Source organism: Corylus avellana, chromosome ca7, assembly GCF_901000735.1.
Source record: "Corylus avellana chromosome ca7, CavTom2PMs-1.0".
Lineage (NCBI taxonomy): Eukaryota > Viridiplantae > Streptophyta > Magnoliopsida > Fagales > Betulaceae > Corylus > Corylus avellana.
The window spans coordinates 5,980,645-5,997,884 of record NC_081547.1 but is presented as its reverse complement, the minus strand read 5'-3'; the positions used below and the strand labels follow the sequence as shown (position 1 = coordinate 5,997,884).

At 38.0% G+C, this 17,240-nt stretch overlaps 3 protein-coding genes across 5 annotated transcripts; 2 read left to right on the top strand and 1 right to left on the bottom strand.

The window, feature by feature from the left end:
* The first annotated feature begins 449 nt into the window (after positions 1-449).
* On the top strand, positions 450-5,250 carry LOC132188378 (E3 ubiquitin-protein ligase SINAT3). The gene is made up of 3 exons (XM_059602810.1): positions 450-1,038; positions 4,053-4,439; positions 4,739-5,250. The coding sequence occupies exons 1-3, from the start codon at positions 844-846 to the stop codon at positions 5,099-5,101; spliced, it is 945 nt and encodes a 314-aa protein (XP_059458793.1). The 5' UTR covers positions 450-843; the 3' UTR covers positions 5,102-5,250.
* Positions 5,251-7,433: 2,183 nt separating this feature from the next.
* On the top strand, positions 7,434-12,944 carry LOC132186955 (uncharacterized). 3 transcript variants are annotated; one of them, XR_009440780.1, is made up of 6 exons: positions 7,434-9,893; positions 10,229-10,872; positions 11,144-11,353; positions 11,767-11,984; positions 12,126-12,236; positions 12,697-12,778. XR_009440780.1 is itself a non-coding variant. In XM_059601084.1 (5 exons), the coding sequence occupies exons 1-5, from the start codon at positions 7,517-7,519 to the stop codon at positions 12,908-12,910; spliced, it is 3,663 nt and encodes a 1,220-aa protein (XP_059457067.1). In that variant the 5' UTR covers positions 7,434-7,516; the 3' UTR covers positions 12,911-12,944. The 3 variants fall into 3 exon arrangements, 2 of the variants coding, with proteins under 2 accessions (XP_059457067.1, XP_059457068.1); XM_059601084.1 differs by lacking the exon at positions 12,126-12,236 and having other exon boundaries at positions 12,697-12,944; XM_059601085.1 differs by having other exon boundaries at positions 12,126-12,790.
* A 746-nt stretch (positions 12,945-13,690) lies between these two features.
* Positions 13,691-16,832, bottom strand: LOC132187109 (phosphatidylinositol 4-kinase gamma 4-like). The gene is made up of 2 exons (XM_059601285.1): positions 14,854-16,832; positions 13,691-14,377 (listed from the first exon to the last, which is right to left on the bottom strand). The coding sequence occupies exons 1-2, from the start codon at positions 16,219-16,221 to the stop codon at positions 14,039-14,041; spliced, it is 1,707 nt and encodes a 568-aa protein (XP_059457268.1). The 5' UTR covers positions 16,222-16,832; the 3' UTR covers positions 13,691-14,038.
* Between the last annotated feature and the right edge of the window lie 408 nt (positions 16,833-17,240).

The following is a 17,240-nucleotide window of genomic DNA, read 5'->3' as shown; positions in this document are numbered from 1 at the left end:
AGTTTAATTTTTTAAAATTAAATTAATATTTTAATTAGATGAAACGGTGAGTTTTGAGTGGACTAACGGCAGTTAACAAAAATTGACGATAGAGAGTTTTCTAGTAGTTTCGAGTGACCCAGGGACTAAATTTTCAAAAAAAAATACTCAGAGAGTTTTTAAAAAAAGCGCATTAACCTAAGGATTTATGATATGATTTCCCTTTTTTTTATTCTTTTAAAATTGACATAATTTTTAAAATTATCATTAAACTTTAGATAAATCATATTTGAATTTTAATTTAATAATAATTTTAAAAACCATACCAATTTTAGAAGAATAAAAAAGATGATGATAGCACAGTCGTTCTTCTTATTACAGCATACAAACATTTAAGTAACTAAAAAAATCGTAGTGGTAATTAATAAGGATCTATAATCTCCATATACCAATCATTACGGTCTCAGTTCAAACTTCAAATCCGCATGATGTTGATCAAATGGCTCTTGGATTTTCAACGGTGCCCCTCTCTCTCTCTCTCTCTCTCTCTCTGCGTATGTAAAACGATGAAGAAAAGCACCCTTTTTGATGAATAGTTATCCTTATAATTATACAGATGGAATCCTTCCCTTATTGCTCTTCCTTATTTTTTGTTCGTTCATTCTTCACATGATTACATACAAAACATTCATTCCCACCACCAATTGCCCACAATTTTGACCTCTTTCTCTTTTGTCCTTCTCTTCTGGACTGTACAGCGAGAATCCTATACAAAGGAACCACAAAATTATACCCATTTTAGGATAACCCATAAATTTCTTATTTTGGTTTTGTGTGTTCGTGGGTTGGCTTTGTTTTATATGAATGGAGTCAGGTAGCATTGATATCGTGCCATCCCCGGATGTGATGGATGAGGACGAGATCCATCACCATCACCATCAGTTCCCTTCGATTTCCAAGCCTCACAACAACAACAACAACAGTCCCAGCACCACCAGCGTCCATGAGCTTCTTGAATGCCCTGTATGCACTAATTCAATGTACCCCCCAATCCATCAGGTTTGTTTTTTTCCTCCATTTTGCTTGATGGGTTCTTCTTCGTTTTTTTTGTTTTTGTTTTTGTTTTTTGTTTTTGTTTTTTTGCCTATTTCAATATTTTCCTCTGTTGGACTTGATCAATTTGCTTCCAGCTTCTATGTGCTTTTTATTTGTTATTTATTTTATTTTTGTTATTATCGTTACTGATTATTATTATTATTATTATTGTTGTTGTTATTATTATAATTATGATGATGATTCTTTTTGGATTGATTGGGCTGGTAAAGATTATGGATTTTTGTGTTATAATTGCATTGCATTGGGAATGTTGAGGTTAGATAAAGAGCAGAATGCACTACCAAATAGAAGAAATTTTGGGTAGGATTTAAGTTCTGTTGGATGATTATGTTTGTGAGATTTGGTTGGGTTGGGTTGGATTTTGGGGGGATTTAGTTGCTAGAATTTATGCAAAACAGTCTGGAAAGAAGGTGCAGCTAAGGGTAAGCGTGCCATGAGTTAAAACATTGCGTTTTGCAAGAGTTTGAAGTTTATTGGTTCTGAATTGGGGTTCTTTGATGGTTCTATATACATCTTAACCAAGAAAAGCTTTGTTTATTACTTATCTAGCACTAAGGGAGTTTACTTGATTTGTTCTACTGTTTCCTGTGTTCCCCAAACTGTGCACCTCCATATGAATGGCTCTATCCCTCTTTACTATACCAGTTTGATCTCAAAGATGGGGAAGGGCGGATGATTTTATGATTTCACAATGAGTCTTGTGTGAGTGAGTAATCTAAAGGAGCTTATGTGAGATAGCATGATCTCAATCATGTTCCTTGATTAATTGTAGTTTTAAGATAGCAGCACTGTCTGTTTGGTTAAATTCCTATGCTTTGTTTAGCCAGCGATTATTCTAAATAACAACCCCTCTCCCTTATGTTGTATTGTATTAGGCACGTGCAACTTATTTGAGATGGTAGTGGTGCTAAAAGATGTGAGAGCTAGGGTTTCTGGTGTGTGAGTGAAATAATAGGTGTGATGTGTTTGCAAACTGCAGTTTAGTGATTTTGTCAAGTTAAATTTCCATTGCTATTTGGGTCTGCAAAAATCAAGTTAACTAATTAGGATGGTTTTCCATGGGCGGAGACTACTAGTGACTATTTGGAAGAAGACATGAAATTTCCTATATTAATGAAATACATGGCTATAATAACTGCATATAATGGGAATTGCTCTATAGAATCTCTCTAGCTGATCACATAGTTGAATGGTGGCTGATGACTTGTAATACCCCTAACCCTAAACTCCTCTTATTATGTTCAAATTTTATGAGCAGCATGTCTGTGTCAGTTAGGACATGGTTCGGTGGTTTTGGATTGAGTTTATTTTTAGCTTGTAGCCGGGAGAAAAAAACTCTATTTCGGGTAGGTTAGAGTATCCTTGTTTGGAAAGTTTCTAGATAGTGGACTTACTTTTTTCTATAAGTAATCGAGATTTCATTAAAAGTGTAAGGTGCCCCAAGTACATAGAAAGTATACAAGAGAAAACACCAAACTAGAAGGAGAAAAGAGAATAATGAAATCATGGTAACTAATTACCAAAGGATAAACAAAGCTGCTGTCCAAAGATACAAAATATAGAAAAATAACAACTTAAGCTACTCCAAAGTCCTCTCACGGTCTTTAAAACTTCTATCATTCATTTCCCTCCATAGACACCACAAGAGGCATGATGGAACCATCTTGCACACAGCAACACTTCAAGTGCTCCCGACAGTCCACCAACATGTATATAAGTCAACTACTCTTTTAGGCATAACCCAAGAACCCAAATCAACTAAAGAAAACATCCCATAAGGCATTGACAACTTCACAATGGAGAAGAAGATGGTCTACAAACTCCGCGTTCCTTTTACACATACAACGACTATCAACAACAATGATAAAAACAAGATTACAGGAATATCTTCGGGAAGGTGAAGACAAGCTTTGGTGGGTCCCCTCCAAAAGAGGTTTGTTCGTTGTTAGATCCTTCTACAATGATGGCCTATGTTTCATAATGGGGTGTGACATGACTGCTGCAGGAGATATTGATATGTGATGTGAATTTTTTTTGTCTTTGGAAGTTTTATCAGGTTCAAAAGAACTTTAGAATTAGTGGCAACTGAAATTAGATCAAATACAGAGTGGCTTGGTATTTTCTTTTTCTCATTTCTTTTATAGGCGCCATTTTTGTTCCTTTCTTGGTCGTGAGGAGGATATTCCTATAATCCTGTTTCCCCCCTGCTGTCATATTATATAGATAGAATTTCTTGGTCCAGATCTACTGTTTTATTTCATGGTTACAAATCTTTGTTACCATGTCTGTATGGGTAGTCTCAATGGTGCTCTTAAGTGTCATCCAAGAACTTTGTTTGTGAGATGAGAGATCTGCAATTGGCAAATGCATGACCGAGGCTTTTCTTTATGAAGTGAGTTAAAAATGGAGTACTGGCATTGGATGGCTTTAAAATGGTTTGTCTGAAAGCAAGTCTGGGAAAAGTGAAGTGGGTTAAACTCTATTTTGGGTTTCTGGTGTTAGACGCTTCTATTTCAGGGTTATCAGAAAAGATTTTGTTGAAGAGTTTCTGACCACCTGAATTTTGTGTGTTGAGTTGGAGCTAGTATTGGTGTAGAGGTCAGATTTGGCTTTCTTCGTGTGTATTATTTAACTTCTTCCTAGCGAGTAGTTTGACATGATTGATCTTTCTTTTTTTCTTTTTTCTTTTTTTAATTATTATTATTATTTTTTTATTGCTTGATGTTTGCTGATTTAAAATGTTGTATTTATTTAAAAACACCTGCATGCTTTTGTTGCCAGATTTTCTGAGGTTATGTAACCATATCTGATGGCTTCCTCCCAGATGTTGTCACTGTTTCTCTACAAGTAGTGGGAAACTTTGGGTTAGCATTGTGTCTGGGAATAGAGTCATGTTACTCACAGTCCTTAGGATGCCTAAAAGATTTCTGAGTTTCTAACAATTATTGTTTCTGCAGTGCCACAATGGGCATACCCTCTGTTCGACCTGTAAAACAAGGGTACACAACCGGTGTCCAACTTGTAGGCAGGAGCTTGGCGACATTAGGTGTCTAGCATTGGAGAAGGTAGCTGAATCACTTGAACTGCGCTGCAAATACAGCTCTCTTGGGTGCCCTGAGATATTCCCTTACTATAGTAAACTCAAACATGAAGCTGTTTGTAACTTCAGACCATACAACTGTCCATATGCTGGATCGGACTGCTCTGTCGTTGGAGATATTCCATTCCTTGTTGCCCACTTAAGGGATGATCACAAGGTTGATATGCATTCTGGATGCACTTTTAACCATCGTTATGTCAAGTCAAATCCCCGAGAAGTAGAAAATGCTACTTGGATGTTAACTGTAAGTATACATGTTTCTTTTTCCTATGTGGAATAAGTCTTGATTGAAATTGAAAACCCTATTTTTATTGAAAGGGCAAATAAACAATTTTTACTGTTACGTCATCCTCAGTGATATGCCAATTATATAGTAGTTTACTGAATCACGTTGCTCTTTGTTTTATAGAAGATTGCTATTTTATCATTCTTTGTGCTGCATCCGAGGGCCGCTTGTCCCTGATCTTGCTGATGATTGCTACTCCCACTTGTAGAATTTTCATGAAACTTGAGTAATTGTCTCTTTTTTATTGTCCTCGTTAGGTCTTCCACTGTTTTGGTCAGTACTTCTGTCTCCATTTTGAAGCCTTCCAGCTTGGCATGGCTCCTGTTTATATGGCATTCCTCCGTTTCATGGGTGATGAAAACGACGCTAGAAACTACACCTATAGCCTGGAAGTTGGAGGAAATGGTCGAAAACTGACTTGGGAGGGCAACCCAAGAAGCGTAAGGGACAGCCACAGGAAAGTTAGAGATAGCCATGATGGCCTCATTATACAGCGGAACATGGCACTTTTCTTCTCTGGAGGGGATAGGAAAGAGCTCAAGTTGCGTGTTACGGGCCGGATATGGAAAGAACAGCAGAACCCAGAAGGCGGGGCCTGCATACACAATCTTTGTAGTTAGCCTGGATCTCTCTCTCTCTCTCTCTCTCTCTCTCTTCCCTGTGTGCTGTACTTTCATGCATTATGTTGGGAACAATAATAATATTAGTAGATGACGCAGATAACATTGCTTGTCATTAATTATGCATGGTGCTGAAGGTTTCAACCTTTCATAAATTGTCTGTGAGCTCTCTCTCTCTTCCTCCCCTCCCTTTTTTGCACTTTTTTTTTTGGCCAGATTTCAACCAAGAATCAGTGAATTCAACCAAGAATCAGTGACTATAACCCAACTAATTTCAGCAGAAAGCTTTGCAGCAGTTTAACAAGAACCGCGACTTTGCATACAAAAAGAATCAGAAAAACTTATAAAATCTACCCCCCAAATAAAAGAAAGTTCAGCAAAGCAAAAAAGAAATTGCCCCATTCTTCAAGTTGAGGCCTTGTGAATGATTGTACCTTGACCTTATATATATATTGATTCTGTTGATTCTGTTTTACAAGCTATTTCAGGATGTCAGCTTTAAATTGAGTAGCAGCAGAAGGTTATATATCATAAAAAGCATAGGGTGCCTTTAAATACATAGAAAATATACTAAAGGAAACACAAAAAAATAAAAAATAAAATAAAAGGAGCAAAAAGAACAAACAAATCACTGTAACTAATCGTTAAAGATGACTCAAACAATTGTCCACATATATAAAGTTTTAAAGAATATGAACTTAATCTCCTACAAAGAAGAATATAAACTTAATTTCCTACAAAGAATAAGGACAAATCTCCTATAAAGTCTTCTCACGGTCCTCAAAATTTATCATAATTCTTTTTCCTTTCATAAACACTATAAAAGGCACGTAAGCACCATCTTTTGACCCTTTATAATATTCTTCTATAACCTCACCTTAGACGTTTACAAAGGCTCAAGAGAACACCACTCACCCACAAAGGAGCAACATCTTAATAAAAGATTTTAGGAACTCTTACAATAGCAACATGCACAGGGGCAGACCCACCTTATGGGGTGGGGCGTCCTTGGCAACCCAACAAAAGAAAATTTTCCTTAATGCCCTTTGAAAAAAAAAAAAAAAAAAAAAAGTTTAGATAGAATGGCCCTTGAAAAATTACTGTTTATATGCCCACTTGGGCCACTTTTAATAATAATAAAAAAATAAGCTTTTCTCAACTAAACACATTCTTAGAAGAGAAATGACAGGGTGACAACCTTTGTCCAACATATGTCTAACTTCTCTTCTCTTTTTATTTTTTTAATACTAAAAAATATTAAGAAAACTAATACTTTCGTGGTTCCCCAAATTCCCCAAAATTTTTTTGAAGCCTAAACCTAATACTCTCCCTCTCCCACTGCTCTCCCATCCCTCCCTCGCTCCCCCTCTCTGGCTCTCTGTCACTCTGGCAAGGGCTCTGGTCACCGGCGAAGACATCTAACTAAACTTCTCCCTGGCGTTTAGTATCCCCCCTCGCTCTTGTCTCTCTCACTCCGACACAAAAAACCTTTGGCCACACTGGCGGTGTCGGTAAGTGGTCCCTCTTTTCTCTCAGAAAATGGTTGAGTTTTAGGTTAATTTTTTTGCTATTTTTGTGTTCCTCTTTAATCTGCAACTAAAAGTTCATTCTGTCTTTTCGGAAATAGAAATGGGTTTTTGCTAATTTGTCTTGAAGATGAGTGGGGCTTAAGTTTTCGGGTACCTTTTCTTTTTTAAATATTTATTTATGAAAGATGGGAGACAATTGTGTAGTGGTGGGAAGAGGAGAGAAATAAAATAAAAAGCCCCGAGGAGAGGAAATGAGGGAGGGAAACGGACTCAGGGGCAAAATGGTAATATATATATATATATATATATATATATATATATATATATATATATAATTTCGGAACCTGGACCCGAGGAAAAAATTCCTGGATCCGCCCTTGAACATGCAGATAAGTTGACATAGAAGGAGTTAATAATGTGATATATTGATTTTTTTAAAACATAAAAATAATTGTTAAAATATCAATTAAATGATTAAATTTATCTTATTCTATTCATTTAAGATTAACAACTCAAGACTTTTTGGACTTTTATAGTTTTTCTTTTACCTTTTTCAGAAGCCCATTAGGTCCATATTGTGGTTATTTATCAATTTACCCTTTCCAATTGGGCTCCTTGTTATAGTGGGCTTACATTGATACACTATTCCAAGATTTGATTTGCTTGGGTTGTTGGGCCCGTTGATAAACCTCCAGCGAGTCTTGTGTAATCATTTTTCCCCGTGAATCGCACCACGACGTCGTTCGCGGACTTTATCATCAGCTTCCACCGGTGGGCAAATGGGTTTTAGCGATGCTGCAAAACCTCTTCTATCAAAGACATTTTAGACACTACGAGTGCGATGCTATGCTCCTTACGATTCACTCTCTTTCAACTGTCTTAATCCATGGAGGTTCTCACTCCTCCAAACCCAAAAATACCTCTTATTCTTTCTGGAACTTCACCTTTCTCTCCCAAATTCCCGATTAAAGCTTGGAGCAAGAGAACCTCATTTAGGTACAACATCCCCAGCTCGAATTTCTACAAGAACCCGTCATTTCCAATCTATTTACCATCACGTAGCAGCAGAAATTTCCAGGTGCTTGCAAATTTTGGTCGACCCACGAGTCGCCGGAACTCACTGAGGAAGAAGCTCGTTGATTATCAACAGGTGCGTAACAATCCCATTACTTACAAACCCAGCTCTGATTTCCAAAAACCGAATCTTGGTTTGGATGATAGCGGTATTAAAGATGATTTAAATTTTGGTGGTGCAAAAGAGCATGACTCTGATCATGGTGGTGTTGTTGATAGAGTTGAAAATGGTGGAAGGGAGGAATTCAAGTCAAAACGTTTGAGTGAATCTGTATTGTGGAATAAGTTAGAGAATTGGGCTGACCAGTATAAGAAGGATATCGAGGATTGGGGTATTGGGTCGGGTCCTATTTTTACGGTTTTTAAGGATTCGGAAGGGAATGTCAAGTGGGTTTCGGTTGACGAGCACGAAATCTCAAGAAGAAGCCGTGTTGATCGACGCGAATTGGAGGACTCAGCGGAAGTGAACCTGAAAATTCTGCGTGCCGAGAGTTTGGCTAGAGAGATGGAGAGTGGGAAGAATGTGCTTCCGAAGAATAGTTCGGTGGCGAAGTTTGTTGTTCAAGGCGCGGAGTCTGGTTTTGTTAAGGCGGTTCGGAGTTTAACTCTTCCGCCTGAGCTGCTCCCAAAGCTCCCGAGGGTTGGTAGAATGGTGTTATTTGTATTTGTTGCGTTGTGGGCAGTAAAGAAGTTATTTACTTTCGGGGAGAAGGAGGTTCACCATACAGAAGCTGAGAAAGAAATGATGAGGAGGAAGATAAAGTCGAGAAAGGAGAAAGAGATGTTGGAGAAGGTGAGCGTGGAGGTTGTTCAAGAAACTTCAGAATCGCCCACTCTGTTTGTTGAGAAGCCTAAGCTTGATAAGGAAGAACTTGTGGATACTATTTTGAAAGCCAAGGCATGCACTGATAAATTGTCATTAGGACATTCATCTGGTTCTCTGACTGCCAAATCTACCGACTTGGATAATAAAATTCAGGAAATCAGACAAATGGCCAGGCGTGCACGGGAAACTGAGACTGATAGAGATGAAAAAGAAAAGCAGGCTGTGAATAATGAACTATCTAGTGAGATAGAACTGGTCAATAAGCATAGTGAAGAGGATGAAGGGTCTTTAACTAACCTTCCAAATGGAAATTCAGGGCAGAATCATGGTATTTATGGAACTGTAGCGATGGGAACTTTGGATGAACCAAAATTTGATGATACTGGATTTCTCAGTATGGTCACTTTCATAGAGGACAAGGATAGGCAAGATAGTAGCGCTCCAAGTGGAAAAGTTTCAGATTATAGGCAAAGCACTATGCAGGATTGTAAAGATAGCGAAAGTGCTTTGCAGTTAACACACACACGAGAAGTCATCCGATTCTCTGATACTCCTGATGGTGAATCGTGTTTGTCAAAGGAAAATTCTATCAGAACAAAACCAAGAGTGATACTGTCAGTAAAAGAAGCTAGAGACTATCTTTCTGAAAAACGTGACAACCTAAAGCCTAGCATAAAATCTGGCGTCAAAACTGTGCAAGAAAGTGCTGCTGTTTTCAGGCTTCCAAGTGAGGAGGGATTTAGTAGCAGTACAAGCCATAAATTGGACGTTCATGACAAAGTGGCTGCCATTTCAGGTCCAACATCAAATTCTATACCTTCCACAAATGCTTGTGAAGTTTCTCCGAAGGAATCTGTCCCAACCAGCAATGATGATTCTGAAGGTTCTGAGTTGGGATGTGGAATGGGAGGTCTTCAGAAGCCCCAAACTTCCTTAAATCATGAAGGTAATGACATCAATACAGAGGCGGGATCATCTGCAAAGATGGAAAACTGGATAGAGACAAATTTTCATGAAGTTGAGCCCATAATGAAGAAGATTGGAGTTGGATTCAAAGATAATTACATGGTTGCTAGAGAAAAAATTAATGAACAGCTCAATATAAATACCAAAATTACAGAGCTTGGTTTTAGTGAAGATGATAGTGAACTTGAGTGGATGAAAGATGACAGTCTTAGAGAAATTGTCTTTCAAGTCCGTGAAAATGAATTGGCGGGGCGGGATCCATTTCATTTGATGGATGCTGAAGATAAACAGGCATTCTTTAGGGGTCTTGAGAAGAAGGTTGAGAAAGAGAATGAAAAGCTGTCAAAAGTGCACGAATGGCTACATTCAAACATTGAAAATCTTGATTATGGAGCAGGTAGTTACTTGTTCTTAAATCATTTATTTTTCCTTCACTCGTTATTTCCTTAAGGTAGAACTTAAAAGCAATATTTTTAGTTTTCTAATATAACTAAATCCAAATTAGTACCAGCAATACAATGAAATTCACCTCATGCTGAAACCTGTAACGACTTCTACATTAAGAATGAAGTTCTCAAGAACCAATACGTAGACTGGTAAATGGTTATACATATTAAGTCACCAAGTAGTGGCTAAGTTTATGTGCATATAATTAACCTAGCATTTGAAGTTTTTTCAAGCACTGGTGCTGATAATGTTTCTCTCTCTCTCTCTCTCTCTCTCTCCCTCTAGATGGTATCAGCTTGTATGATCCACCAGAAAAAATCATACCACGCTGGAAAGTACCTCCAGTGGAAAAAAATCCTGAGTTCCTCAATAACTTCCTCGAACAAAGGAAGGCATTTTTGGGTGAAAACACTGGTAATTCATACCCCATAAAGAAGGATCAGGAATACTCGATTCAAAAAACAACAGAATCACCAATCTCTGGAAATGTAACTTCTTTGCCAGCCCTTGATCCAAACAAAAAATTCCATGATGGGGATTCAAAAAAATCTAAGACAGTAGTTGAAGGCAGTGATGGTTCTGTTAAAGCCGGAACACAATCAGGGAAGGAATATTGGCAACACACAAAGAAATGGTCCCATGGATTTTTGGAATCTTACAATGCAGAGACAGACCCCGAAGTTAAATCAATTATGAAGGATGTAGGGAAGGATTTAGATCGGTGGATCACTGAAAATGAAATACAGGAAGCAGCGGACTTGATGATGAAAGTACCTGAAAGGAATAAGAAATTCATGGAAAAGAAGCTCAACAAACTAAAAAGAGAGATGGAATTGTTTGGACCCCAAGCTGTAGTGAGCAAATACCGTGAATACGCAGATGAGAAGGAAGAAGATTACCTGTGGTGGTTAGATCTCCCACATGTGTTGGTACGTAGATATTTCACCTTTTCTGCTACTTTGACCTGAATCTGCCCATTACCAAAAAAAGGAAGTGTCAATACTAAGCACATGTCAAAATATTTCACTTAATTGACCTTATATTCTGCTTTAGTATATATTCCACTGAATTGTCCGGGAGTTTGCCCTTCAGGGATGGGTACACTAAGTGGCCATGCGGGGTTCCCCATCATTAAAAAAAAAAAAAAAAAAAAAAATCCTTTTCCATATAGTTACAGATTATCTTCTCTCCATTTTCCAGTGCATCGAATTGTACACAGTTGATAATGGGGAACAGAGGGTTGGATTCTATTCATTGGAGATGGCTACTGATCTTGAATTGGAACCAAAGCCATATCATGTGATTGCCTTTGAAGATGTTGGTGACTGCAAAAATATGTGTTACATCATTCAGGCTCATATGGACATGCTTGGAAATGGCCATGCCTTTGTTGTTCCACGGCTGCCTAAAGTAAGGAGTTTATTTGTCTCCATATTAATGTTTTCTATAATCATTTGAGTGCCTTTGTTGGCGATGGTCATACATTTTATTAAAGAACCAGCTCAGTGGACCATGCTCACAATATCATTTATGCTTGTCGTACATCATCATTTGTTTTAGAGACCTCTCTGATGGCGCCATCTGATGCTTGATTTCCTCTTCTCTTAACTTATCAAAGTAGTGTATTTTTAAGTATTCCTTTCAGCTATGTTCTTTAGCTTTTGTGTGTTTTGCTGACCGCTAGGCCTAGAGTTCCCTTCTTGTCCACTAGAAAATATAATAAAGAATTTTTTTTTCCTCTTTGGGTTATTAGTTATTCTTTTTCCCTGTTGAGATGGGAAACCTTTTTTTTGCTCTCGTTAACAGTCATTAACTCTCCCTAGGATGCTTTTCGGGAAGCCAAAGGAAATGGTTTTGGTGTAACTGTCATCCGGAAAGGGGAGCTTCAGCTCAATGTGGACCAAACGGTGGAAGAAGTGGAGGAACAAATTAGTGAGATTGGGAGCAAAATTTACCAGGATAAGATCATGAAGGAACGCTCTGTGGATATAAGCTCAATGATGAAGGGTGTGTTTGGTGCCACTGGCAAACCCTCAAAGAGGTAACTCTTGAACTCTGACAAAGTTAGTTCTGAAATTCGGCAGAGAGGGATGGAACTAGTCTACTTAATATGCATGAGGTATTTCAGCAATGTTTGCATTTTCATAGAAAAACCCTGTGTTTCCTTTTTTTTTTTCTTCAGAAAAGGGCCGAAGCGGAAGCTAAAGCATGGCAAGAAATAAGGATGATACCTGCCTCCTGCATTTGGGCAGCATGTTAAAAAGAAAAAAAAAAAAAAACTTATTTTTTATTGGTAACTTATATTTGCATCCAGCAGATCGTGAATAAAACAACCTCATTCTCCGACCTATTTTTATGAGAGAAGTACCATTTCAGTCAGAGTTCGTTGGCTTTTTTTTGAAAAAAAGAAGAAAAAACCCATGTAAGAAGTTCAGGAGGATTTAGGCCTCTCTAAGAACATAGAACTATTCTGAGTCTTACTTTTCGTCTCACAAATGACAGACAAATGGCATAACCACAGCGAGATCTAGCATGTCTTTGATCCGACATTTACCTGCCACTGCCAAGCCCTCTTCTTCTCAAGTTAATCTGTTGCCAATTCTGCTAGCAGGAGCTTATGTTTGCATGCATTTGATTGTGGCAAAATTTTGGATGTCAAACTGCATAAACTTTGGGAGGACAAAAAATTTCCAAACTTTATGCACGAGAAATGGTAACTGCATAATTCATATGCTTTTTTGTGTTTATTCCAGTCCAAAGATGACTCTGGCTGGAGCCAACTTTCAATCTCCTCATCATGCGGTTGTTCCAAGTTATTTTTGTGTTTATTTCAAATGCAAAGGAGGCTCACAACTGTTCTTCATCACCCTGCTGTCCCTGCTGCATTCATGTAACCTGGGGAGAAATAGTTTGAAGTGTATAGTATTTTATGGAACTGTAAACTTGTTTCTGCTACTCAATGTTTAATGACAATAAAAGGCTTAAAAGCCGTGTTAGCTAACATCTTTTCTCTCTCTTGACAGATCAATTGTTGTGGGTTAGATTAGGTAGAAAGGAGGTGAAAAATAAATAACATAAATATTAGGCTCAGTCTATTAAGAGTGTGCTATAACTAATATCTTACCATTATTTCATTATGTTGACATGATATTTTGCTAATTCACCATTATTTTATTTTTAATAAGAACTGATTTCAAGGTAACAATATCGCATCAAAACAGTAAAATAATGATGGATATATATATATATAGCATTACTCATCTAATAAAGAGTAAGGATTGAACAGCATACAAATGAGTTAATTTACATGTTGAACGAAATTAATTATTTCAGTTTTTCCTATCAACAAAATTTTCAGACAAATTCCTCCTTTTGTTTGACTACAGAACCTCCATGGATTCAGGATTTTATCACTTCAGCCACATAATACAATTTAGTGTTTTGGTGGACAATAAAGAGAAATGCTAGGGGTCAACATATTTAACTCATATTTCCTTACACTTAACTATTGAATTTGTAGACTTATATATGTAGATATCACATAAGTTAACGATGGACCCCACAAGTTCAATAGTTAATTATAATGAAATATGGGCCAAATAATAAGAAACTTAATGACCTCTAACATTTCTCGGACAACAAAACCTCAATCAATTTAAGGTTTATCATTTCTGCCACGTTAAAAAATCTGATGTTTTGGTGGACTACAAAACCTCAATGGATTTAAGCTTCATCACTTCTACCATGTCAAACAATCCGTTGTATTGAATCACACAACACTACCCCTTCAAGCTGAGAGGCCCTCGTTCAAAAAAATAATAAAAGAAAAAACTTAAAGAAGTGAATCTGTAACTTAAAAAACTTGACTTCAGTTCAATCACAACACACTAGTGATTGATAATTTGATATGAAAGAATGGATAATCACAAAGAAATGTTACTCCAATCACATTGTGTGTGGACGGACAAAAGGAGAAAATCCTAGTTGCCTTGCCATACCTATATATACCTGTATTCCAAAAACCGAAAAGCAAAACCAGCATCCTTATGATAAAGGCGATCCAGCAATCTCGTCAAGGTAGCGATCCATGATTTGTTACACGGCATCAAGGAATGTAGCTTCACTGGTGCCAGGAAGCACAGAATCCTGTGCTTCTTGGACAATCTCCTCAATCACAGATTCCTTCTTCAAGGTTTCTCTGCACATTATGCTTCCAATGGCAAAGGGGGTGAGCCCTCTCTCCACCCCCTTTTTCAGAAGCATAGTTGCGATGCGGAGCGTGCGAGCACATTCAAGTGGCAACTCCCATCCATGGAACTTCAGAAGGGCAATATCTTTTTCAGCATCCAGCGATCTTATGTACTCAATCGTCTCTGTGGAGTAAGATTGGCGAGCCTGTGGCCAATAGAGCCATTCAAATGTGCAATCTTCGAACTGCAGGAACAGCATAAGTGTAAAGTGAATAGGATTCAACAAACTCAACAAAAGACTGAAACAATCAATTGAAAAAATAAAAAATTACTATCATCTAAATGACATGTCTTTTGACAATACTTAATCAACAATGTGCTTCGCACATCAATTTAGATTAAAAACCTTTAAGGAAAATGATCAGATGGATACATCATAAACAATTGTAGAAGTACACTCCCAAATCCATTTATTCAATCAAGCCTAGTAAGTCCTATGAAACCTTATCTAGGAGTCCTGATTGAAATTTGAATCAAATGTACAGCATGGAGTCCAGAATACTGAAATACTAGAGTCTCATAATAATTTTAGAATCCATAATTTACGAAAGTGAAAAACAGATAAATGAGGCAACAAGCCGTTTAAAACAAATAAAAATGCCATAGGACGCATGAAGTTACAGAAAGTTAATCATGAATAAAGTTAAGCAGAGTACTTACAGTTTCAGGCAAGCAATACCCATGATCAATCGGAATAAGTATAGGCTGGCCATCTTCTCCAGCTTTGCTCAGCAAAATATTGCCTGCATGCCTATCCGCATTTGCTAGCCTTATATCCAAAACAGAAATCTTATGCACTTCCTGAACAGGAAAAGCCCCAGGGCCTATATCCTCACAACTTCCGTTATTTTCCATGAACATCTGCAAAGACCCAATCTTGACAGTCAAATCCCCTGGATGGTTGAATCCTCCATGCAAGCACTTGACCATAAAAGTAGGGGGAACCCCAGCAAAACCCTTCTCATCGTCAAACAATGGGTAGTGCCCACCCTTCGGACGATCCAAAATGTAAGCTGCAACTTCCCTGAATGCTCCTTCTCCGACTCTCGTGCCCTTTTTTAATCCCTCACCATCCAGGGAATATGGTAGCTCTTGGGGGTTGTTCACAGCCATTGGCTCCTCATCCATGGGCTTAAAAACAGACACATACTTCTGCCCCAAAGAATCCATCATAAAATAAACTCCTCCTGTACCCTCCATAGACCTGATCGGGTAATGACCACTATCTAATCCGTCAAATGTAGAGTTAACCATATCCCATATCACAGAGGGCAATTGAATCTGGGGGTCAACAATAACTGGCTCCAACAAAAAATCACTGTCAGGAGGTTTCCTCCGTACTATTTCTCCAACATCATATTGTCTGCTACACTTTTCTCCATCACCGTCATAATCTCTCCCATCATTCAACTGTGGTGCGACAATAGACAACTCAAAATTCTTCTCAATTGGTCTAGCACGGACTTTTGCAGATTTCTGAACCATCAAATGTATCACTGCATCATTATGTTTACAGATATCATCGATCAGCCTCTGATCCTCAAGTCGCTCTCCATTCAACACAACTTCCTGCTCTTCAAAATCAACAAATTCCTTCCCCTCCTTCACAATCTTTTGTTTCACATACCCAACATCTCTATCTCGTTCCACATGGAATGTAAATTCTTTCCCACTCACAGTCCTAACAGTAATTACCTGAAGATCCGAAAGCCTAAGAACCAAATGCAGAACATTCCCATCCGCAACATCATAGTCCTGGAGCAGAGAATTGCTCCGAGCCAATTCCCGGCCACCGCAAACCAGCTTCTGGTTCTTAACAACAAACCCTTTACAGGTTTGAATTCTGAGCTTCATGGACTCGATGGAATCAGATTCCAAAACACGCATGGGAGTCATTGAACCCGAAATGGAGAGATATATCAAAATCGATTCTTTCGAGCACAGATCCAATTTTGAATACAAATGAGTTGGGAAAACCACAGGCTCATTGAGAACCGGATTAAGAATAGTGACACCGGCGGACGACATTTTATTGTTTGGTTACTACTACACAAGTCAGAAAAGCTTTGAATCAAATGTACAATAACCTAACCGAAAGATATTTACAATTCACAAGAATTCGGCCATTTTCATAATTACAAAGATCACCTAGTTCATCCCCAGATGATCAAAACAGCCCCTATATTTGATTTCGAATTTACATACAACAACCAAAAAAGAAAGGAACAAATTGAAGCCCTAGACCTAAGAATGGACAACCTAGAAATCAACCAGGGCTAAGACATTTCGTAGAGACAGACAAACACACGGGACAGTGAAACCACGAATCCCGAGAAGTGTAATTAATAAAATCAATCAACTCCTCGAGATCTGTGAAATCATTAGTGTATGAGATTACAAAGGAGAAGACCAAGAACAGGAGGAGACAGAGAGAGGGACTTCTTACCGAACAGGAGAAAACGAAGAGGAATCGGAGCTTAAATGGGATGCCAATAATAGCAAACTTTCACTATTTTCGCTTTGGACGAGCTCCAATTCCGTGACCGTTCGAGAGGGAGAGGGAGAGGGAGAGGAAGGAGGAAGGAGGAGGACGCGTGTAGCTGCCGGTAATGAGATAGGTAGATTGCGCGTAAGAATGTCTGACTTTTGACAATTACATATTTATAACGAAGCTGCCCTGCCCTGCTGTTGGACTTGGATTGCTCTCCAAGCTTTTTAGCTTTTAAGATTGAGACAAAAATGGCTGGCATTTTCACTGTTTCACACTCGTGGTCCAATTGACATTCGCCATGACTGATAGCCAATAAGCGCATGCCACGTATGACATATGCACTTCCCTTTTGTTTGTTTTTTAATCCTTGTACTACTATTAATTTTTGGGAAGTTTTGCCTCTTACTAAAATAGGATCATTGGCGAGAGAATGTGGCCACTCTTATAGCATCTCAATCTCGAATGACTCATTTACATTTTTATTTAAACTTATTAAATTTTTTTAATTTTATTTTCATTAATTACTTTTCAAAAACAATATATATCCACTTATTTA